The following is a 24,036-nucleotide window of genomic DNA, read 5'->3' as shown; positions in this document are numbered from 1 at the left end:
GCTACAGTCTATGGGGCCGCAGAGAATCGGACACGACTGCAGCGACTTAGCACCCTAGCACCAGAGATACTGAAATAGTCACAGCCCTGAATGCGCTTCAACGCCAACGGGCTGGGGCCAGTGGGTCGGGCTGGGGCCAGTGGGTCAGACTGGCCATGAGTGAGGCTTGGAATGAGTGTACATAAAAACTGGTTGGTCAACACCTGCGTCTTCTCTCCAGTCTGTGATCCTCTTTATCTTTGTAATCACTTGCAGTTTTCCATAAGAGGTGGTTTTACAATGTGGAGCTGGGACTAGGGGGACCCGGTGCCTTCGTGGTCTCAGCGTGCATGTTCCGTGTTGTTTCAAAGGATGGGCCAAGCCAACCGCCCTGCCCACCAGGGGTCACTGCTGTCTCCCCGCCAGAGGGGCAGGCGTGGCTGGCCACATCACCCTGAGGGTCTGGGGTGGAGGGGGCTGCCGGAGAGCCCCCTGCACTCAGGGGCAGGGTCCCTGTGGCCCCCGTGGGAGCAGGAACAGGTGTGGCTTGGCATGGCTCCCTCCAAGGGCAGGCAGTGACCCCAGGCCATCGATGCAGCCGTACAAGCCCGCTCCCTGGCCTCTGACCCACGGAGGCTCTGCCGGCCACCGGCAAGAGGCCCCCACGAGGTCAGTCCACCGTCAACCAGAGGCCAGACAGGAGGAGGCGCCCTGGACAAGGGAGGCATCGCTGGTGAGGGCTGAGACTCGAGCCCCCCACAGCCGGCGTGGTGGAATTCCTCCGCAGACAGCCAGCCACCAGGAGCGGCCGGACCCCAGCAGCGCGGCCTGTGGTCAGCACCAGGATCACCAAGGAGCCTACGCCTTGGGGGCAATGGGAGGCATCTAACAGAGTTGTAACCCTCGGTCAGAGGCAGGCTGCAAAATGGCAACATCAGACCTGGAAAGCAAATCAGCGGCCAACACACACAACAGGGAAACGAGATCCCGGGGCAGTGAGGCGGGAAGATGGGTATTGATTTCCTGTTGAGCACAGCCTTGCAGCAGCCGCGGCCCATAGAGAGACGCCGCCCCACCATCCACAGGACGCCTGCCTCGCCGTCGGGACTCACACTTGAGCCACCTTGCCAGGAGTCGGAGAAGCCCTGGAAACCGCGATCGGACTGGACACAGATGGTCTGTTTCTGGGGTTCCTGTGAAAGCACCCCCTGCTGTGTAATCCACCTGCTGTCCTCATGGTGTTTGGCTGTGTGCTAACCCTGTCCTCCATGAGCTCCTCTGGGCCCGGGCAACTGCAAGCCCAGAGTCGGCTAAAACGTAGCAACTAACAGGTAGATGGTTTTTAAAGTTTTAGTCCATAGACGATTCCTCAAAGTTCAGGATCTTTCAGACCACTCAGCCCAACATCCAGTCCAGGGAAAAAAAATCCTTTAAGAATTAAAGGAAATCCCCAACTCCGTGGATACATTGCAAAATCCTACTGCAGGGCACAGAGAACTACAGTTAGTATCCTGTGATAAACCATCATGGGAAGAATACAGAAAGGAATGCATATATAAGTAGAACTGAAATCACTTTGCTGCACAGAAGCAAGTAGAACATTATAAATTAACTATACTTCAAATAAATAAAACTAGGGCGGGGGGAAGAGAGAGAAAACAAGTTACCTTTTCCCGGTGACCATGAAGACCAGGGGACCCAAAATGACAAGTCTCCACTGCCAGCTGCTGACCCACACTGATGGTCAGAGAAGCCTGGCATTTGTTTCCAGAGCGTCCATTCTTTTTATTCACATATGTACTTGGCTGAAACAGATCTTCATGGCCGCGTGTCCATAGAGTTGGTGATGCCATCCAACCATCTCATCCTCTGTTGTCCCCTTCTCCTCCTGCCTTCAATCTTTCCCAGCATCAGGGTCTTTTCCAATGAGTCAGCTCTTTGCATCAGGTGGCCAAAGTATTAGAGTTTCAGCTTCAGCATCAGTCCATCCAATTAATATTCAGGACTGATTTTCCTGAATACAAGGACTGATTTCCTTTACGAGTGACTGGTTGCATCTCCTTGCAGTCCAAGGGACTCTCAAGAGTCTTCTCCAACACCACAGTTCAAAAGCATCAATTCTTCAGTGCTCAGCTTTCTTTATAGTCCAACTCCCACATCGATACGTGACCAATGGAAAAACCATAGCTTTGACTTTATGAACCTTTACCAGCAAAGTATGTCTCTTTTTTAATATACTGTTCAGGTTGGCCATAGCTTTTCTTCCAAGGAGCAAGTGTCTTTTAATTTCATGGCTGCAGTCACCGTCTGCAGTGATTTTGGAGTCCAAAAAAAAATAAAGTCTGTCCCTGTTTCCATTGTTTCCCCATCTATTTGCCATGAAGTGATGGGACCAGATGCCATGATCTTCGTTTTTTGAATGTTGAGTTTTAAGCCAGCTTTTTCACTCTTCTCTTTCACTTTTATCAAGAGGCTCTTTAGTTCTTCTTCACTTTCCGCGAAAATGGTGGTGTCATCTGCATATCTGAGCTTACTGATATTTCTCCTGTCAATCTTAATTCCAGCTTGTGCTTCATCCAGCCTGGCATTTCCATGATGTACTCTGCATGTAAGTGAAATAGCAGGATGACAATGTACACCCTTGATGGACTCCTTTCCCAGTTTGGAACCAGTCTATTGTCTCATGTCCAGGCATCAAGAGTCAGGGTTATCACCAGGAGGTTGGAGGAGGTGGGGGTCTGGGACTCCCAAGATCTGTGCAAAGGTCTGCCGAGGCCTCCAGAGACATGGACGTGGCTCAGACATCCTCCCTCACGCGGCCCCTCCCTGACCACGCACCCACGGGCGGGGCAGCAGTCCAGCCAGGCCATGAGCCTGCTGCTCTGGGGCCAGGGCCCCGGGCAGAACTTAACCATTCAGAGCCCCTGCAGCTTGTCACAAGAGGTTAGGCAGCCTGGAATGCAACGCCGCTGGTGACTTCATCTCTGACACTCCCCTAGTGATGGATCGTCCTGCAGACAGGATGCTGGGCAGCCAGAAAGGGACAGCTGAGCTGTGCCCATCAGCCAAGACAGGGAGTCCCTGGAGGTGGACGCTGCAGCGGCCTGAGTCATGCTGAGCAGAGAGGAGGCCTGAGGCTGGGAATGGGCCCTTCACCCCAGGCCTCCGGCCACACGGGCTCCAGAGAAACTTCAGAAGATGAGGCCTGTGTCCACGGAGCTTGTTTCACAGGCAACGGCAGTGGGGCTTCAGCTGTGGTGGCTGCACCTCCTGGAAAGCGGGACTGAAGGAGCAGGGTGTCTGGAGAGGAAGCAGCCCACCTCCCCCGGCCAGGGCAAGCTTGGAGGGATGATGGGGATGCGGCTCCCGTCAGAGAGAAGACGGCAGTGACCCGCCTCACACCGCATCACGGCACACACACTCCAGACGGACAAACGGCCCCAACATGAACACCGGGATCATAAAAGCAGAAGAAGCCTGACGGGAAACACGACTGTAAAATGTAAAAACCAGGCAAATGAATAAAGGGCAAGGTGTCAAAATAGACTATTCCTGTCGACAAAAGACAATAGGCAATATCAAATAGTATTTAATGTTAATAAAGTGTTTATTGAACAATATATAATAGATTAAATATATGAAATAAACATTATTTAATAGCTCTATTTACTAATAATTTTGTAAGATAACAAAAGCTATGGTTTTTCCAGTAGTCATGTATGCTTGTGAGAGTTGGACTGTAAAGAAAGCTGAGCGCAGAATTGATGCTTTCAAACTGTGGTGCTGGAGAAGACTCTTGAGAGTCCCCTGGACTGCGAGAAGATCCAACCAGTCCATCCTAAAGGAAAGCAGTCCTGAATATTCACTGGAAGGACTGCTGCTGAAACTGAAGCTACAATACTATGGCCACCTGATACAAAGAACTGACTCACTGGAAAAGACTCTGATGCCGGGAAAGACTGAAGACAGGAGGAGAAGGGGATGACAGAGGACGAGATGGTTGGATGGCGTCACCGACTCGATGGACGTGAATATTCGCAAACTCCGGGAGACAGTAGAGAGCAGAGGAGCCTGGTGTGCTATATATAGTCCATGAGGTCACGTAGAGTTGGTCACGATGAGCGACTGAACAAGATAAAAAATACTTATATCCCTTACACTTCAGCTTCCAAGGGATCAGCCTCGAATTTCTGCTCTTTGTGTATTGTGCTGCTGGTTTAAAATGTTGTCTCATCATTGATTGTTCTTCTATAAGCAATTCGGGGCGGTCGGAACAGCCCTCCATCCCCCGGTCCTGAGGTCCTTGTAACGAGCGGTCAGCGCCGCAGCAGGTCCTCCCCTGGGTTCCACTCCAGACCTCCGTCACAGCAGCTCCCAACAATGCGGACACTCGGGCAGCCCGAGGCAGAGGTCCTGGCCGTGGAGTCCAGTCCAGACAGTCCGCTTCCCGGTGGAAGGACAGGAGGCCTGGAAATGTTCCCCAGCAGAAGCCTTTCTAAGTTAAGAAACTTTTATGAAAACACTTGATTTTTCGTGACTGTGAAAGTGAGGATGCGGTGAGTGATTTTGATTTTGTCTTTAAAGAAAGGCATCGTGTGTATTTTGCCTTCACTTTGCATCTCCCCTTTAAGATGATGCTTCTGCTTTCTCTGAAGTGAAAATTATGATATGTAAGTACATAATAATCTGCAATTACCATTTCATAATTATATCTTACAATTATAGTACAATCACATAATATACAACTATGTGATAACATTATTAATCTGACTTGCAAAATGGTGAGCGTGTCCCACCGGTGGACAGGTGGGTTGCCAGTGGAAAGAGCCCCCGCAAGCCACTGGCTGGGGACGGTGGTGGACTTGGGCTCCCACAGCCTGTCTGCCCGGGTGCGGACTCACATGCGGGAGCCTCACCTCTGAGCGGCTGCCGTCCACGTATGCATGGCTCCCAGCCTCTGTACTGCTGTGACACAGGTCCCCTCTGCTTACATCCTGTGGCCAGAGGCAGTCAGAGGCTTACTCCTGACACAAGGTGGCTGGGACGTGCCATCCTGCACTGTGGGCAGCCGTCAACTCGGCAGGCAGCGCTGCCCACCACCACTCCGCTCCGCAGAGCACAGCGCCCACAAGACGGCCAAGACGGAGCGGCCAGGGGGCCAGAGCCATACAGCGAAGTCACGCCTGTGGTCCAGTCCTGCCTGGACAAGCGTCACCGTGTCCTCAGAATGAGCAGAGACAACAGGGCCCGCCACCTCTCAGCTGTGCCGTCAGGGGTCCACACTGGGATCCTCTGGGAGAGCCTGGTCCAACGGCAGGAGCCCCCGTGGAATCCTCAGATGCCCCAAAGCCCCCAACAGACCTGCTGGATCCCAAGGGCTGCCAGACTGGGGCAGAGGGGTGGAAGGAGCACAGAGCAAGGCTGGTCCCCGAGTCCCGCAGATGTGCCGGCCCCCGGGGACCACCGCCGACCGAGCCAGCCGAGCCTGAGGCCACGCGGTGACGTGGGAGCAGTAACCAGCCGTGGGGAAGGAGGGTCCCCACTCCAGGGATACACCGAGGCCAGGAAGGGCCCGTCAGGAAACCCCGTGTCCCCCAAACCCACGAGGGCCCCTCTCAGCTGGAAACAGGGTGACCGCACACAGAAGTAAACACGAGGTCGGCAGGGCGGGCCCCGATCCGGTGTGACCCGTGTCCTTATGAAGGGACACATGGACACAGAGACAGACATGCGTGGGGAGACAGCTCTGTGGCCGCAGCCGCAGGGTCCTGGAGAGGGGCCAGCCTGAGGGGAGGACGCACGCCAGGCTTGGTCAGCCGCAGGGTCCTGGAGAGGGGCCAGCCTGCAGGGAGGACTCACGTCGGGCTTGGTCCTGGACCGCCCCCTCCGGAGCCGTGAGAGAGGACACGGCTGGGGGTGAGGCCACCCGCTTATGCGGTCCCAGGCCCCGCGTCCCTCCCCAGAGTGGCCCTGGACCCGCATGGAGTCGGGTCCGAGCAGAGAGTGGCCCACGTGTGACCCAGGGTCCTGGTCACGTCCGCTCCAGAGCGTCTGGGTCCCTGGTAAGAAGAGCGCCTCGTGCTCACTTTCAAACAGAAAATGAAAAGGTTGCTAAATGTATAAGTAATTTTAACTGAGTCATTGATCTGAATACTTTTAAAGTAAAACAGTAAGTATTTCTGCGGCCCTTTGAAGTCGGCCTGGCTCTTCGCCTCCCTCGGGTTATTTTACAGCCATTAAGAATGTGTTCCTTTTATCTGGGGCCTTCAATTAATTGGATTTCAAAAAATACTCTGAAATGGCTTTTTTTCATATAAAAACCAGCTAAGTCCTGGAGGACGTTCCCAGATGATTTACTGCCACAGTAATAGAAAGCCAGCAGTCACACTGGTCACCTCTGGGGAGCCACCAGCTACAGTGAGGTCTGACGGGGGATCTGCAGTGTTCCCCGGACGCGGCGGGGACGGGGGGACCGCCTTCAGACGGCGGCATGCCTCCCGAGTCACCCCAGACGGGGACACACCGGCTCTCCCAGGACGGGGACATGCGAGGAGGTGTGTGCGCTCCTCCACCACAGACCTGCTGAGCGCAGAGCACCCTGGGGCCTGGGGTGCAGCCTCCCACAGACCGCCGGACCCCGAACCCCTCTGGGAGGGAGAGGAGAGGCGGGGGCACCCGGGCAGCAGGTGGAGGCCACGGCGCCGTGCCCCCTCCCCGCACCCGCTCCGCCTCTACCCGCTAACCTGTGCACAGGCCGCCAGGTACCCGGCCGCCTTCTGCCTGAGCAAGTATTCCGCTTGGAGGCTGCAGGACAGTGGCCCGGGGGGACTGGGGGCCCTGGCTCCTCTTCCACCTGGGGAGCACACTCCTTCTCTGGGCAAATTCTAGGCAGACACCCAGGGAGGCTCCTCGCTGAAGGGTCTCACCCCTGTACTCTTTGCGGAGGTCCCCTACAGGAACACAAGCTCACCCACGAGGGTTAGGTTTCCATTTCTTTCCACCCTGCTTTCTTTCCTCTTTTCTATGTGAAGGGCTTCAGAACAATATTCAAATTCCAGGGCAAAGGTGCATACTGTTACTCTCCTCTAAGATTTACAGTAACCTCCTCTCCTTTGGACGTCCGTTCCAGGCCAGGACATTGGCGATTCAAGGCTGGGCCTGAGAACATGTTGTGTGTAAGCACACCAACCACAGACGTGGTGTGGGTTGCTGGCCTTTCACTGCTCACGGGAGAAATCGCCCTAAAACCTGCTGACGCACCTCGGTGTTACAGACACACACGTGCCGAAATCAGGGAGAAAACAGAACATGCATGCCCACTTCTGCTGCCGCGGTTTTCTTCCCACCCCGAGAGGAAGGGAGGTGAGATGCCGGCTCGACACTCCAGGCCCACCTGGCCCCTCAAGGTCCCCCCAGGCAGGGGCCAGGCCACAGGTCCCTGACCTAATCCGGACACCATGCTGCTCTGAAACAAGGAAACCTTCTCACACTGTGCTGGAAGCCATCCCGAGCTGGGAGCTGAACTTAAAAAGGGAAAGGAAGCGAGAAAGTTTCCCCTGCAGCTCCCGGGCCAGAGGGGAACAGGCTCCCCAGAGGACCCTTTGCAAAGATGAAGGAGGCTGCTTGCTGCGGCCCTGAGACCTGAGTCCCACTAAACAGCTCAATCGGGCCAGGGAGCATGACGGAGGCCTGGCCCCTTCCAAGAACAGCAGCATCCCTGGGACACCCGGGCCCGGGAGTCTCTCCGAAGCTGTCCTCACTCAGGACCAGTCCCTTCAGCATCCTCTCAAGGCCGGGTGAGAGCCTTTGGTCCTTCCTGCATCCTCGGGGAGTGGGGGCCATGGATGCCCGGACCCCCGGGTGATGGCAGGCACCAGGAGCAGTGTGGGAGCTGGCCTTGTCAGCACCAGCTCGGGCTCTCAACCCCTAAATGCCTCTGCAAGTCACAGCAAGGTTGAGGCGAGGGGGAGGATACAGGCAGGGCCAAGCCCCGGGGGCACGGAGACTTTTGTTTCAGATTGCACTCTGGCTCTGCCAACAGGAAAAACAAAAGAGGGATTGAAAGGTGCTCCTTGGGGAGCCAGGACTGACCAGAGGTGGGGGCACAGCAGCAGGCAGCTCCTGCCAGGTGTTGCGGGGGCAGGGTGGACTGCAGCCCTCCCAAGGAGCCCAGGCTGCCTGCTCACTTTCCAGAAGGACCACTCCAATGCGGAAGAGATACCTTGCCAGCTAGGGCTGTTTCATCATTTCCTCAGAGCCAGGAGGGCCTGGCAGTGTGGCGGGAGGGCTGGGGCAGCTCCCTGCCCAAGCTCAGGGCCTAGGGGACTGAGGGTGGCCACTGAGGCTTCCGGCCCTCGGTCAGGGGCCAGAGCCAGGTCAGAGCTGACAGCATCCAGGTGACGGTCTCTGGGCGAGTCCAGGGAAGGGAGGCCCTCACTCCCAAGGAATGACCTCCCGTGGTGCCACCTCCGGACACCTGGAGTGGTCAGGGCCACAGAAACCCTGCAGGAACAGAGCCTGTCCGGCTGCCCGGGCTCCCTGACGCAGCGGCGTGTTGTTGCTGAAGGGGCCCTGGTGAATGTGAATTGAGTTTATCACCCAATCACGGTCGTAAACAGAAGCCTGCCTTGCTCATCTTCAGCTATGAAAAGAATCTTAGTCCAGGTAAGCTCTCTCTCGGAGAGGTGGAGGCCTGTCTTGTTGGCCCCGGGCGCAGCCCAGAGCATCCAGCACGGCAGGAGGGAGGTCCAAAGAAACAGCAGAGCTGCAGGCAAACCCCGCCCCTCCCCAGAGTGCGACTCGCTGCCCCCCATCTCTTTCCCGCTGGACACCCCCTCCCGGAACACTTCCATCAGCCCAGGGCAGAGGGACAGGGAGGTGCCCCCAGGGAGGCAGCCTGGAGGAGGCCCAGCCTCCTGTTACAAAGCGGCCCAGAGGCCAGAGATGATCCCCTCCCCCCACAGAAGCCACTGGAAGCACCAGCGCCAGGAAGCTGGGGGGGTGGGGGCACTGGCCCCTCCTCTCCCAGGGGAGGCCCTGCCGGCCCAGCGCAACAACCCTGGACACAAGGTCGCCCCAGCCTGGAGCACCACCCTCCACCAGCGAAGCCTGGCAGACAGGCTGGCCTTCACACCGGCCGCAGAAAAGGGGTGGGCTGGCAGCGAGTGACTTCTCAGGCGTTCTCCAAGTCGCCGGCCTCAACCACCACTGGCTGGCCAGGAATCACAGTGGAGACAAGTTCAGGGCTCTCTGAAGGGGAGTGAGGAGGATCTGCGAGGATACCAGGGCAGGGGGTTGGGGCTGGGCTGAGAAAGGGTCAGGGGTCAGGGAAGCAGGGACCTGGGCCCACCACACCGGCCTGCCCTCCCAGCTGCAGGGGGCAGAAGCCACAGACTGTCCACACCGGAAATGTGCTCTGAGGCCAGAGGCCCAGGCTGGCAGGGCTCCGGAAGGCCTGATAAACCCCTCCTGGCGGGAGGCCTGGTCCTGGGCAGGTCACAGGTTCACTGGCCCCCAAGCCGTCCCTGTCGCCTGAATGCACCCAGATCCACCTGCCCAAGACCCCTGCCCACAGCCTGGCTCCCGCCCAGCCCGGGCCCGCGCTGCCCTGCCAGTCCCTCCCGGGGGCCTAGTGGGGACATAGGGGGAAAGTGGGCCCCGCAGGGTGAAGGGGCAGCGTCGGGGGAGGGGCGAGAGAGAGGCAGGCCCGGAGCCAGGACCCCCGCCCCCTCCAAGGAGCACTCGACTTCAGCACCCGGGCGCTCCCTTGGATGCCCAGCGCCGGGATACTAAGGCCAAGAGAGGGCTGGGCAGTGTGGACTAGCGAGAGAGGGGCCGGGTGGAGGGGGGAGACCCTGGGGACCTTTCCCCGAGCGGCTCCGGAGACCCCAAGCAGCAAAGCCTGGCGCGGGGAGGGCCCGCTGAAGGCCCGCGAGGACCCCGAGGCCTCCGCGAGCGCTGGACCCGATCGAGGCCCTCCTTTTCCGCCCGGAGGGTCCTCTCGAGCCGGGGCGCCCCCGCCCCCCACCCCGCCACCGGCTGGGGGCGCCCCTCATCCCGGCCCCCGCCCCCCGCGCGCCCCGCGAGCCCCGCGCCCGCCGGGCGGAGGGGAAAAGTCGGCGAGCGCGCGGCGCCCGCGGGGGAAAGCGTTAATGGGCGGCCGGGTGGGAGCCGCGCGCTCGCTCGCCCACGTCACGCCGGTGCGGGCTCGGCTGACGACCGCGGCGCCTGGGGACGCCGGCGCGCTCCGCTCGCTCGCCAGGTGCTCCGCCTGGAAATGTCTCCATTAGTTGTCGCCCGCTCCCCGCCGGAGCGCGCGCGCCGAGCGGCCGCGCGGAGCCCTCGCGGGCGGCCGGCAGTGGCCCGGCGCCACCGCAGGTAGGCGAGGTCCCCGCGCCCGCCCCCGCCCCGGGGCTCCGAGACCCCTCCCCCCAGCCGGGGAGGCGGAGGCTCCACGCGGCCGCCGAGGGGCGCGGGCGGCGGCGGCGGCGGCGACTCCCCGGTGCGTCCCGGGCTGCGCGCTGCTCTCCGCGGCCCCGGCGCCCCAGCGGCGCGGGCGGGCGCGTCCCCGGCGCAGGTAGGGAGTGGGCCCGGCCGCGCAAACTTTGCAAGGATCGCTCCTGCGCTGGGGGCGCAAAGTTTGCTGCCCGCCGGTGGGGTCTCTGGAGGCGGCCGCGTCGGCCGCAAGTGGAGAGAAAACCGGGGCGGGGGCGGCTTGGAGCACGGGGGCCTCGCGGAGCCGAGGGTCTGCGCTGGGACGCCCGGCTGCCAGCCTTCCCGGCTCGGGCGGCGCCCTGGGAGCCAGCGGCGGGGCCGCGGTGGGAAAGCGGGAGGGAATGGGCCGGAGCGCCGGGCGTTTCGCGAGGAGGACTCATCCCGCGCGCCTGCAGCTCGCCCCGGGCTTCGGGCTTCGCGGGAGACCCCAGAGGAGCGGATGCGAAAGAGCGACCCGCCAGGCTCGGGGTTCGCGAGTGGGGCTTCGGAACACCTAGAACACCAGAACCCCACACCCCGCCGGGTGTCCACGAGCAGTGGGCGGCACGCGCGCCCCCAGGGCTGAGCCCGGCGCCTGAAAGAGGAAGGCCCTACCCTGGGCTGCGAGCCCCTGCCCGAGCCTCCCGGCTCGGGTCAACTTCTCAGGGCTGGAGCGGGCCCCTCACCCCCGCGCCGCGCCCGCGCGACTCTCGGGGCAGGGGAGCGGAGGCCTCCGGGGACGACTCTGCGAACCGGTCAGACCTCGGGGGTTCAGCTGGTCTCAGGGGTGAAACCCTGCCGAGAGCAGAGGAGGGTCAGGACCCGGCCTCTCTCCCCAGGGCCCGCCATGGTTCCGACGGCCGACAGCACCCCTGGGCAACAAGGGAGCGCCAAGGACCTCTAGGATTGGGGGCTAATCGTCCTCAGGGCCCCAGGCACCCCCCCCCCCCCAGCCCCGGCTCCCTTGGAATTCAGCAGGCCCGTGGAGGCATCTGACCAAAGTCGAGGCACTGCCTTGTCCGTGGGGAAGCGCTTGGCTTCTCCTGCCCGCGGGCGTGTTTAGAACCGGGGGTCCCTCGAGGAAGTGGTCTCAGGAAGCCGAGTCTATGCAGACAAGTTGAGCTTGATGGTGCCTGAGATTCTGACACTAGGTCTGTCCCGCTCTCGGAGAGAGATCCGGGGACTCAGCTCAAGACTGGGCCTTTTAGGAAAGCACGCGGGAGAGTTATTCCTGCCTTAATAGGGGACAAAGATGGCCCAGAAAGCACTGGGTTCCGGCAGACGGATCTTGACCAAGGCACAGGTTAGCAGCAGGGTGTCAGGGTGTGCCCGCGAGTGGAGACGGTGGGGGTAACCTGGCCTCCAGGGAGCTTAGCAGGGGCTGTGTGGGCGGCCCGCAAGGCTGGGAGATTCCTCCCGCAGCCCCAAGTTTCCCCAAACTGGGGGGCAGGCAGCCCCTCACGAGGCCAGTCTGGCCTGGGCCAGAGCCAAGGATCGGGGTCAGAGGCCTAGGAAAGCGCCCCAGGCGAGTGGGGTTTCAAGGCTGGGGAAAGAAGACGGCCGGCGAGACCAGGGCGGGCGGGACTGCGAGTGTCTGTCCGCGCTCTCAGGCTGGAAAGGAAAACAGAACTAGTGGCGAGGGTCAAGAGAGCCCCTGAAACCCCTCCCCCAGAGCCGCGCGGCCCGCTGCGCCCACCGCGCGCCTAGGGTGTGCAGGTCTGCTCAGAAGATGAATGGTGCTTGTTCAGGGGCGCCGTTTCCCGGGAGAAGCAGCCGAGTCTCCGGGGAGGAAATGGGCGCGGCCTGGACGCGGCGAGCCGTGGCCCCGAGGCGCTGGCCGCTGGGACCTGCGCGGTGGCTTCCTCCCCGGCGGCCGAGCGCTTACAATCGCCCGGTGGCGGTGGGGCCCGGCCGTGGGAAAGAAGCGAGGAAAGGATGCCGAATGCCTTCCTCCAGTGAAGACGGCCGCTCCCTGAGCCCTCGGCCACCCCTGTTCGGGCGCCCTCCCCTCCCCATCACCCTGGGAGAGTTGTTTGTAAACAATAAATAATGGAAAGTAGGAGGATGTTTCCTAAAAGCCTCAGCCGAGCAGGAAAACCGTGAGGAGAGGGGAGGAGGGCAGAGTGGGGGAGGGGAGGCGCAGCGGCGCAGGAGGGAGAGAGATGGAGAGATTCATTTCGGCCGAGAAACCCCGGTGGCTACTTTCTTATTATTTACAGGAAGGTGATATTAGCAATTCAGGTGAGAAAGAAAGAAACGCGGCCGCCATGAAATCAATACAGAATTCAAAAACAATTATTAGTCATTTGACTCCTGTTCTTTATATATATCTTCCGGCTACAGACGCTAAACTGTCTGAATAATTTGCATGGAGCGGCTATTCATTATTTCCGAGGATTTTCCTTGGCGGGCCGCTCGGACGTGGCCGGCTGCGGTCCAGCGCGATCGGAGAACTCGTACTTTTCATCTGTAAATTAAAGCAATTACGCAGCAGATATTATAGGATGCGTACTGTGGTCTCCAGATAGTCATCAATCACCTTGAACCGAGCTGTCAGAGCGGGCAGATTTCGTTTCTGGGAGGCGGGTTTGCAGCTGGGGAGAGGGCGAGAACGTCATCATTAATTAGAGGGTGACCCTGGGGCGATTCACAGGTCTGAACCCAGGGATCATTCCCAGCAAGTCTGCACAGCGCCGCCGCGAACGGCTCCCTCCCGGCGGCTGCGGGAGGCCCGGCCTGGCGGGAGCCGCTGGGGCGAGCCCGGGCCCCGCAGGGTGGCTGCGCCGAAGGCGGGCCGGGGTTCCGGGTGGCCCCGGAGTCCCCTTGCCGCCTGGGAGCCGGACTCGCGCAGGGTCCCAGGCCGGAGATTGGCTGGGAAAGCGCTGCGGTGTGCCCTCCACCGCTCCTTGCGCTCCGGGCAGGGAAGGGCGCTCCGGCCAGGGAAGGGCGCTCCGACCTGGCGCCCCGCGTCCCCTCCCCGGTGTCTAGGCCCGAAGGTGGCCGGGAGGAGAGAGCGCAGCGCGAGGGGCCCCGGAGCCGAGTCGGAAAAACCTGCTCCTCGGAGCGCGCCGGGCCGTCTGGCAGTCCCGAGTTCAGCCGCGAGGGGCAGGGGGAAGCCGGGGGGAGGGCGGCCCGCGGGGCGGGCGGGGGCGAGCAAAGGGAGGGCCGGTGCGCCGAGCAGGAACGGACTAGACGAGGAGGGGCTGGCTCCCCCGGGGCCCGGCGGCCGGCAGCGGCAAAGCCTCTTGGCCCACCGAGCCCCGGGCCGACCGGCTCCGGGGAGGGCCCAGGCCCACACACTCGGTACTCTGTCCTCCAGCTGCGGACGGTGCGCGTGGCCGCGCGGGTGCTGGAACTGCGGCCCGCTGTGGGGTTCGAACTGCTGGGAGGCTTCGCCTAGGCCCCGTTAAACAATAGTCGCGGCGCGCCGCCCTCCGCCGCCACGCGCCGGCCCGCGGAGCTGCCTGCCTGCCTGCCTTCCACCTGGAGGGGCGCGCGGGGCCCAGGCCGGCCGGCTGCGGCAGCGCCGGGCTAATTTTAACTGTTGATTACGTCTCCCGCGAAGCCTCACTCGCACACCCCTCGTCCGTCTCATTTGTAATTGAGACTAATGATTACAGTGGGGCGGGAAGGAGCAGCTGCTCATTAATTAATTTCTAATTAAAAGTCCTCCCGTCCTCGGTGACTAAGGAGAAACTCGGTGCGTCGCGGCGATGTTGACTGCTCCTCGGAGGAAATTCATTTGTTCCGGCCGTGAGCCCTCCGCCCCGGGCGGCGCTCCCGCCTGTTCCCGCCCCGCCCGGCAGGGCCGGGGCCGAGTGACCCCCGCGTCTGTGGCCGGGCCGGGCTGCGCGTTGTGGGGCTGACGTCAGAGCCTCCGCCGCTTAAAGCCGCGCACCGCTGACTTGACGGATTCGCACGACTCATTTTTTCCTTTTTTGTAAAATATGTATTTGTGTCGCCGCTGCGAGGCCGGTCGGTCCCAGTGTCCCCTCCAGGCTCCGGACTGTGAAGCTGAGAGGATCGCCGCGGCTCACTTTCCTCTCCACTTAGAAAAGTTTCCCGAGCTTGTGGCTGAATTAACCAGCTCTTCTGCTTCACCCTCTCAGTGTCTAGAAGTCCGCGGCCCCCAAGCAGTGGCCGCGCCGCGCCGGCCCCGTCGCTCAGGACCCTGCCGGCCCCGCCCGCCGGCCCCGGGCCCGCCATGTCCTACCCGCAGTTTGGGTACCCCTACTCCTCGGCACCCCAGGTAAGGGAGCCCCGCTAAACCATCCACTGGCTGTCACCACCCAGGGAGCGGGGCCTGTGCCGCGCACCCCTCGCGACCCACCCTGGGGCGGGCAGAGGCCGGAGGAACCCCGATGGGCAGGGCCCCCATTTCCCGCTTTTGTTTGTCCCCCACCCCCTCCCGGGCTCTGAGGCTGTGCCCCGGGGAGCCTGGGGACCCAGGAGAGGTGGCACCCGAGGGCGTGCGCGCTGAGGCCTTGGAAACTCCCCGGGGAGGAGGCGCTGGGCCCCGTGTGGCTGGAGAAGAGCGGACGCACTTACATCCTGGAAAGGGACGCGCGGACGCGTGTCGACGGTGGCAGCGCCGCCAAGGACACGGAGTGCGCGCCCCCGCGGCTGTGCGTGGGGCGGACGCAGGCCCAGGGGCCCAGCCTCGAGTCCGGGCCCCGCCCTCCCTTCCTCGCCGCTCTCTCCCCCAGTTCCTGATGACCACCAACTCCCTGAGCACGTGCTGCGAGTCCGGCGGCCGCACGCTGGCCGACTCCGGGCCAGCCGCCTCGGCCCAAGCGCCCGTCTACTGCCCGGTCTACGAGAGCCGGCTGCTGGCTACCGCGCGCCACGAGCTCAACTCAGCCGCGGCCCTGGGCGTCTACGGGGGCCCCTACGGCGGTTCGCAGGGCTACGGCAACTACGTGACCTACGGTTCCGAAGCGTCCGCCTTCTACTCGCTGGTACGGGGAGTGGGGGTGACTCGCAATCCTTCCCGAGCTGGCCCCTACCGCCCGATTTGCCAAACTAACTTTCCCCAAACTCTGGAGGCAAGGGGCGTGTCCCCTGGAGCCCGGGCTTTGGGAGGTGGGAGAGGCACGCCCCACCCTACCCTAACCCTAGCCTTCAGGCCTGGTCCTTCAGAGCGCAGCAGCCCCACGGTTGGGGGATTCTGGCGGGTAGGGCCTCATATTGAATGTGCGTATTGTCTTCTGTCTGCTCGCGATTGAGTTGGGATCAGATATGTGGTTCTGTCGCAGCTCGCTCGGGCCTGTCCCCCACCCGGTCCCCTAACCCCCCTTCTCCGCGCTGGGCTCCGCCCCACTTCCACCCTCGCTTCGCCCTGCGCCCCTGCCCAGCCCCTCCTCTGCCAACGCCCAGTCGCTCCCGCCCCCAGCCTCTTCCCCTCTTTCCATCCCCCCTCTCCGCCCTCCCCCTCTCCCCCCTCCCCCTCTCCCCCTCTCCCCCCTCCCCCTCTCCCCCTCTCCCCCCTCTCCCTCCTCCCCCCCCCCCCCCTCCCCCTCACCCCCCTCCCCCTCTCCCCCCTCTCCCTCCTCCCCCTCTCCCCCCTCTCCCCATCCCTCCTCCCCCTCTCCCCCTCTCCCCCTCTGCTCCCCTCTCCCCCTCTGCCCCCCTCTCCCCCTCTCCATCCCCTCTTCGTCCTCCTTTCCCGCTCTCATTCCCCGACACCCCAACTCTGCTCCCTGACACCCCAACTCTGCTCCTCCTCACTCCACATCTTGGGGCTCCTTCGCGCTGCCTGGGCCCTCGAAGGGCAGCCTGGGACTGGGCCAGGCGGCTGGGGGTGGGGGCGGGATGGCGGCTGCCCAGGGGTCTGCGGGAAGCCCTCCGGAGCCAGCGTTCCTAGGGGAGGGGTCGGGCTGGGTCGCATCCGGGAAGCTGCTCCGACCCCAGGCTCACCGGCTCCTACAGAACAGCTTCGACTCCAAGGACGCACCGGGATCTGCGCATGCGGGCCTCGCTCCCGCTGCCGCCGCCTACTACCCGTACGAGCCGGCGCTGGGCCAGTACCCCTATGACAGGTGAGGGCCACCCCACGGCCGCGACCCCCGACCCCCGCGCCACGCCCCTTCTGAAAGTTTGGGCGACTGAGCGAGCGGCCTTCCCAGGGTCAAGCTCCAGCTGATTCGGGGTTGGGCGCACCCTCCTCCTAGCGAGCCCATACCGCCGGCTCCCCGCGGAACCCACGCTGTCTTTCCGACTCTCAAAGCCCAAACTTCGGCCGCCTCCCCGGCCCGGAGAGGCTCGGCCTGTGCGGTGTGTCCCAGCCCAGCCCACCGCCCCTACAGAAGTGCCCTTGCGCACCAGCAGACGGCAGGCCTTCCTGGAGCGACAGACACCTGTAACTGCAGACCTCACAGTAGACCCTGAGGGCACAATGTCCCCACGCGCTCGGGCCCATTTCTGCCCACGGGTTGTGCGCCATTGGGTTTTTCGAGTCCCTGCGATGTGCTTTCCTGGTTTCAGGATCAAAGAGGGCCAATAAAGGACCCCGCAGAGACATGGGTGTCTGTAGGGTGACAGAGACCTGGCCGGCCTTGCGCCCCGCTTCTCCCCCACCCACTGGGACCTCTCTGACTCCATATGTTTAATCAAATGTAAACATTAAAAGGCAGCGCGCACCTGGGTAAAACCCATACCACCATAAACACACAACCACCACCCCCCCCCACGACCGGAACTGAAAGCCACGTGGGCTTGGCCCTGGCCGCCTGCCCGCGGTGCGAGGGCCGCTGCCCGCGCCCCATTGCCCAGCCTGTCCCCAGGTACGGGACCGTGGACAGCGGCACGCGGCGGAAGAACGCCACGCGCGAGACCACCAGCACGCTCAAGGCCTGGCTGCAGGAGCACCGCAAGAACCCCTACCCCACCAAGGGCGAGAAGATCATGCTGGCCATCATCACCAAGATGACCCTCACGCAGGTCTCCACCTGGTTCGCCAACGCGCGCCGGCGCCTCAAGAAGGAGAACAAGATGACGTGGCCTCCGAGGAACAAGTGCGCAGATGAGAAGCGGCCCTACACCGAGGGCGAGGAGGAAGAAGGGGGCGAGGAGGAAGGCCGTGGGCAGCCCCTCAAGAGCACCAAGGCTGAAGGTACCTGGGAAGCTGGCGGTGTGGGGCCTGGTCTCAGGGCGGGGCCTCCCTGCGCTTTCTCTCGGGTTCTTGGACCTCTAAAGGCATGGGATAAGGCAAGCCCCTGGGCCTAAGCTGCGAATGAGTGCCCTGGCCCGGAGGAAGGGAGGCCGTGTGAAGCAGGGGACCGGAGCAGTGAGCTGGGAGCACCCATAAAGATCCAAAATCACCCTGTTTGATAGGAGGCCAGAATCAGATTGGTCTCTGTTCGGGGGACCAGGAGCCTGGAGGAGATAGGAGCTAGAGGAAATGCGCACATGCTTTTCCTTGCTCCAAAGTGGCCCCTAACCGTTCGCTCAGAACCGGGAAGGAAGGTACCGGGTTCGGCTAACCGCCACCCCCTCTCCCTTCACTGGTCACTTTCTCTCCCGGCAGAGCCCATTGGCAAAGGCAAGGACCTGGAGCTCAGCGACTTGGAGGACTTTGACCCCCTGGAGGGAGAACCCCCAGAGTGCGAGCTGAAGCCTCCCTTCCAGCCCCTGGACGGTGGCCTGGATCGCGTCCCCACCGGGCCAGAAGGGACCAGCGCCCCGGGGAAGGAGGCTCCGGGCGCCCTCCGGATGCCCCTGGCCGCCGGGGGCGGGGCCGCTCTGGACCAAGACCTGGAGAGGGCCCGGAGCTGCCTCCGGAGCGCGGCGACCGGGCCGGAGCAGCCGGCGGGCGCGGGCACAGGGGGCGGCCCGCAGGCCTGCGAGTCCAAGCTGGGCTTCGCTCCCGCTGGGGCGTCGGCCGGCCTCGAGGCCAAGCCGCGCATCTGGTCCCTGGCACACACGGCCACCGCGGCCGCCGCCACCGCCTTCAGCCAGACTGAGTTTCCCTCGTGCATGCTCAAGCGCCAAGGCCCCCTCGCGGGCCCTGCTGCCCCCTCCTCGGCACCCGCCTCCTCCTCGCCCGCGGCCCCCACCGGGGCCCTGGACAGGCACCAGGACTCCCCGGTAACCAGTCTCAGAAACTGGGTAGACGGGGTCTTCCACGACCCCATCCTCAGGCACAGCACTTTGAACCAGGCCTGGGCCACAGCCAAGAGCGCGCTCCTGGACCGGGGGCCGCTGGGCCGCTCGCTGGGGGCGGGCGCCAACGTGCTGACCACGCCCCTGGCACGCCCCTTCCCGCCCGCCGCGCCTCCCGACGCCCCTGCCGCCGGCACAGCCAAGGACCTGCTGGCCTTGCCCAAAGCCGGCGGCAAGCCCTTCTGCGCCTAAAGGGCAGGGCGCTGGGCCGAGGAGAGAGCCGGCGCTCAGGCCGCAGGCTCGAACGTGGCCTACCCTCTTTTTACCGAGTGTCCAAAGCGAGGCGAGAGTGCGGCGCAGCTCAGGCCGCCAGCCCTCCCCGGAGGGAGCTTCTGAACTGGGGCTCCCGGGCCACGGACAGGAGTTGGCCGGGCCCTCCCCAACCGAGGGACCCTGCCGGACAGGGCTGCTCTCAGAGCAGCAGGGAGACGCCCTGAAGCATAAAGTTTACGTCCAGAAGTTTACAGGCGAAGACGCGTCGTTCGAGGCCCGTTTGCGTTGCTGTCCCCTCTGGGTCTGAGGCCTGCCGCTGTTGCTCCTGAAGACTCCTCAGCCTGCTGACCTTCCGGTTTCATCCTCAGCACATACTTCTCACCGACAGTCCTTCACCGAGTTTACGCTGTTGCACACTCTTAACCCGATAAAATTGTTTTTTAAATGTATGTTCACACCAATAATTGCCTGCTTCAGAGGCTGATATAACAAAACCAATAAAACCGAGTGATGGTGTTTGCATTGCAAAATGAGCACGTGTGAAACCCAGCGATTTGGAAACGTGAGAGAGAAGCTGCCCATCACCCCATACCTTAGGGCAGCAGCGGGAGGCTTACAGAGTCCGAGACCGAAGGTGAAGTCATTGTTATAAAAAAACAGTCACACTAAACTCAGGATTCTGCAGGGTTTCCGATTAGAAGGTGATGAGAGACCCCAAACTTTTCAACTCTCCCCGTGCCAGGCCCCAGAATTTTGAGAAAGTAAAAGTTTTTTTGGCTAGATTAGAAAAACTGTTAAACTTCCAAATTCCCTGGGACTGTGCCCTGATGGCGGCGGGGTGGGCGGCCGCCACTGCCCTCAGCCCCTCCAGAGCTGACTGAGCTGCCTCCCGCGGGCTTGGGGCCTCCGAACTCCGCAGGGGAGGGGGTCGGGGGGAGTGAGGCGGGACGTCAGGAGGCGGGGATGGGGGACCCGCCGGGACCCGCCCCCCGCCCCCTGCCCCTGTGCTCTCAAGCCTTCGCCATCGGCAAAGCCTGCAGCGCGGGTGCGAGAAAGGGATGAGCTTAGTAGACGGAAGACCCCAGGCAGGACTCGAAGGAAGGCCCCGGGGAGAGGGTGGGGAACGTGAGCCTCCCCCGCTTCATCTAGGTCTTTGCGGGACCCCCGGCTTCACTCAGAAACTCGGTTGGCCCACCCCCACCCGGCGGACCCCGGTTCACAGGCGGTCTTGCAGCTCGGATCTAGAGGAAAATCGCTGGCTTCCTCCCCGAGGTGGACTCTGCGGAGTTCCCTGCCCCCCGCAGGCTTCTGCCCCCCATCACCCCACCCAGCTCCTCCTCCCCACGTCGCGCAAGCGCCCCTCGAAGACACCAGAGGAGCTCGCAGTGGATTCAGCGCTGGCCCTCGCCTGCCTGCTCTCTGTCTAAGGCTCCCCCGGCCCTCACAGCTGTCCCAGGTGCCCAGAGGAAGGACGGACAGCCCGACAGGAGCCTGCGAGGGGGCAGCGGCCCGATCGCGCCTCCGTAAAGAGATGGTGGCCCTTGGCCCGTGGGCAGACTGACAGCCGCAGAGACGCCAGCTGAAGATGAGAGTCGCCCCGCCGACCGGCGGGCAGCCTTCGAGAGACACAGGAGGCCCGGCCCTTCTTTTGCGAGGGCCTGGGTGCTACTGAACTAGGGCCCCGTGGATCCTGGCCAGCTGGGAAACGTCGGGGCGGTCGAGGCGCTGGAAAGCGGGCCCGATGGGGTGAGTGTCCCACCCGGGAGAAGGAACCCGCGAGGGGCACCCCTGAGCGGTGGCCCCTGCTGGCGGGACCTCGAACCCCAGGCCTGGAGCGGAGGGCGCGGGCGCTGGCCCTGCGCCCCGCCGGCCCCGCGGTAATTGGATTGTATCCGCCCGCGCGCTGTCACCGTATTGACTTTCGCTCTCTTGGATGATATTATCCGGACTCGGAAGCTCGCCGCTGATGTGTCTGTCAAAAGGCTGCGGCGGGAGCCCCCGGCCTGGCGAGCGAGCATCAGCCAAGATAATTTGAAGTGAAATTTTCATTTTGACAGTAAACCCCTCAATTTCTAAAGGCTCCGCGCTCCGAGAGCTCGCTGGCAGGGGGAGGCTTTGCAGAAAGCCCACGTCTTAGACTGAAAAGGGCAAAAGAACTCGAATTAGTTGTAATAGATAAAAGGGCAAAAATAAAGAGTCAAGGGTACTTGACAGTAATAGCGAAAGTGGAGTCTCGGGGGAGATGCTGCGGCCAGGCCGGGGCGCCAGGAATTTTAATGCGCGGCCGCCATGTGCAACCCCCACCCCGCCTTAGACAAAGCCAGACGTTTTCAGCGAAAACAAGGTTTCGCGGACGCAGGAGGCATGGCTCGGAGAGGGAGGGGTTGCGGAGCCAGAAACCCCAGGAACCCCACGCTGGGGCTTCTGCGGGGCCCAGACTGTGGGCCGCGCGCGGTGGGGCGCGCGTGCGCGCGCAGCGCTCCGGCTGGGTCCTACTCTGGCTCCTTCCCAAGCGGGCCCTCCCGGGATTCAGCCCAGGCGGCTCCAGCAATCCCAGCCCGTTGCCCCATGGACCCCAGGCCCCTGGCATCGCCAGGGCGCAAAGGCCCCGCGTGTCCCCGCAGAACCACCCGTGCAGGAGCCCTCAGGTCGTGGTGAAACTGGCTCACCGGAAGGGTTTATTGGAAACCGAGGAATTGTATGAAATAAAGACATCAAGCGGAGAGCCGGGATGCAGCCGCATCCCAGGGGCGACTCGCCCAAAAGACGCCCCAAAGCTGCAGTCTTCACGCAGACGCACACCCGTCACCTTTGGGGTACACTCTGGCAGTGTCACTCACCCACCCTCTGGCTGATCTTCAGAGAAGGGTCGGGCTAGCACAAGCGGGGCGGGAATGCATTTTTAGGCGCGGGCGCGGCGGGGCGAGGCCACTGTCCGTGGGGCGGGGGCGCGCTTCCCTCCCAGGGAGGCTGTCAAGAAGGGCGCGGGCCCGACGCTCTCAGCCGCTCAGGCGTGGAGAATTCAAACACACCAAGGAGGGGACGCTAAATTAACGGCGCTCTTTACATAGAGCCCAAATAAAACTGTAATCAGCGGCGCGTTACTTTTCATTAAGCGAATCTGACAGCGGCATATCCAGCCCCGACAGGGGAACAGGCCCGGGAAATATACTGCCCTCCCGCCGGCCCGCTAAGATAATTCCTTAAGCACCATTAACAGCTCTTAGCCGCGGGAAATGGGCTCCCTGAAAACGTCTCCAAATCTAAAAGCTTTATCGACCCTCCACCCGCCACTGATGGCTCCATTTTTTTCCTCTGTTCTTTTCCTTTGCTCTCTTTTCTTTTTTTTTAACTAAAGGGAGAGACGTCCAGCAAGGTAATGGAGTTTGACACGACACCTTCTTAACTAGAGAGAGAGGCAGGGAAGCCAGCCCTTAAATGATATTTAAAAGGCAACCAATTAAGATTTAAAGTGGTCGTCTCCTGAGATTATGCAGGGATTTATGCCGCCTCCTTCCCCAGGCTCCGGCCTACGCTGCTGTGGCCTGGGCGCCCCACTGCCTCTTCCCTCCTTCCCACCTCTCTCGATCTCCCTTCTCTGTCTTCACATCTGTCTGTCTCACTCTTTCCCAAAGACAACCGAAGAGCTAGAAGCAGCAAGCTCTTCCAAGGCTCACGCTGTCTCGGAGCAAGGATTCTTGGCTGGCCTCCTGCAAAGGGCCCGTTCTCCCAAAGCAGTGGACGCCAGACTGAGGGAAACTGAGGCCACACCCGCCCACGACAGCCCAGGGGTGCAGGGCCGGCCGGTCCACAGTGGACGGGCCTGCAAGGCAGGGGATAGCCCAGAGGAGAAGCGAGGGGGCGGCCCACAAAGCCCGGTGTCCCTGCAGCAGGGAGACCCCCGCCCCGCGCTGCGCACTCAGGGCCCACTTCCCTGAGAGCCTCGACTGGGCTAAGACCCTACCCCTCCCTGGCCTGGATGAAACAGGAAAGTCCCCTCCCTGGGGGTGGCCTCGTGGGAAAGCCGCAAAGCCTGGGGAAGGAAGCCCCTTGACCTTGCCTCCTGACCTTAGGCTCAGGTCTTTGGAGGGGGGAGGGGGGAGGGGAGAGGGGAGAGGGGGGAGGGGGTGAGGGGGGAGGGGGGAGGGGGGAGGGGGAGGGCAGGGGGGGGCTAGAGCTAGTTGGGGGTGTCTTCCAACATCAGCTTTCTGAAGAAACACTTGTGGAAAAAGTGCCTTGTGCCAAGAGGACTCTGGCTCTGGGTGAAGCCTGCAGGTTTATCTGAAGCCCCAGGACCAGACAACTGCCACCCCACACACACACACACCTGCTTCTCTGTTGGAGGTTCAGCTTACTGAAGGCTCTCTGGCATCATCCAAGCCCCCTCAGGATTCTAAGAAGCAAGGCAGGAGACCCGTCTCCTCAGCCAGGGCTCAGGGAAGGCTCAGCAGCCCCCCACCGCGCAGTCTGACCAAGTCTGATCAGCAAGGGTGGAGATCTAGCCTCAGGAGCCCCACCGGGTCAGAACCGTGATGGGCTGAGCTGAAGCCACAGGGCAGGAAGGCGCCGGCCACCCAGCGCGAGCGCAGGGCAGAGGAGGGGTCCCCACATGGGCCTGGACCCTCACCTGCACCGCGTGGGGCACCACGGCCTTGCCCCGGCCATGATTCTGCTTCTGCTGCAGCGAGTGGGCACCAGAGGTGCTGCGCTCCCTCCACCCGGGGCCAGCAGATGGCTCAGGGTCAGGGTGGTGGGTCACTGAGCCCCAGGGAGCAGAGGTCCACACAGGCCCTTTCTTGTCCCTGGTTCACCACCTCCCTGGCTGTGCTGACCAGGGGCCCCTCCCCCGGCCCAGGCTTGGGTCCCAGTGAGAGGTGGATTTGACAGAGTGGGGCTGGAGGGGGGCTAGTGTCCAGGCCAGGCCCCCGCAGGAGCAGTGCCCATTTTAACCAGAGACAGGACACAAGTGGGTTGGAGGCTGGGCCCGCAACACCAGGGGCCAGACTGGGGAGAGCCTGGGGGGGTGGTGAGTGAGGAGGGGCTCGCGTCTAGACCCCTGCTGCCTGCCCCTGGGGCCCCGAAACCCCCAGCTTGCTCTGGCAGGGCTGGTGCAGGCTGCCCGCTTGGATCTGAGAGGCTCCTGGCTTGCTTGGGTGCAGTCTGGAGGAAAATATCCAGTAATCCACCAGAATGAAGGCAGCAGGAGGAAAG

The 24,036-nt window shown here is 62.4% G+C and overlaps 1 protein-coding gene across 1 annotated transcript; it reads left to right on the top strand.

Moving 5' to 3' along the window:
- The first annotated feature begins 15,164 nt into the window (after positions 1–15,164).
- Positions 15,165–19,341, top strand: IRX4 (iroquois homeobox 4). The gene is made up of 4 exons (XM_020911638.2): positions 15,165–15,410; positions 16,381–16,490; positions 17,235–17,563; positions 17,978–19,341. The coding sequence occupies exons 1-4, from the start codon at positions 15,165–15,167 to the stop codon at positions 18,802–18,804; spliced, it is 1,512 nt and encodes a 503-aa protein (XP_020767297.2). The 3' UTR covers positions 18,805–19,341.
- Positions 19,342–24,036: the final 4,695 nt, after the last annotated feature.

This window comes from Odocoileus virginianus, chromosome 14 (genome assembly GCF_023699985.2).
Source record: "Odocoileus virginianus isolate 20LAN1187 ecotype Illinois chromosome 14, Ovbor_1.2, whole genome shotgun sequence".
NCBI lineage: Eukaryota > Metazoa > Chordata > Mammalia > Artiodactyla > Cervidae > Odocoileus > Odocoileus virginianus.
Note: the sequence above shows the minus strand (reverse complement) of the source record. Positions and strands in the feature narration are given on the sequence as shown.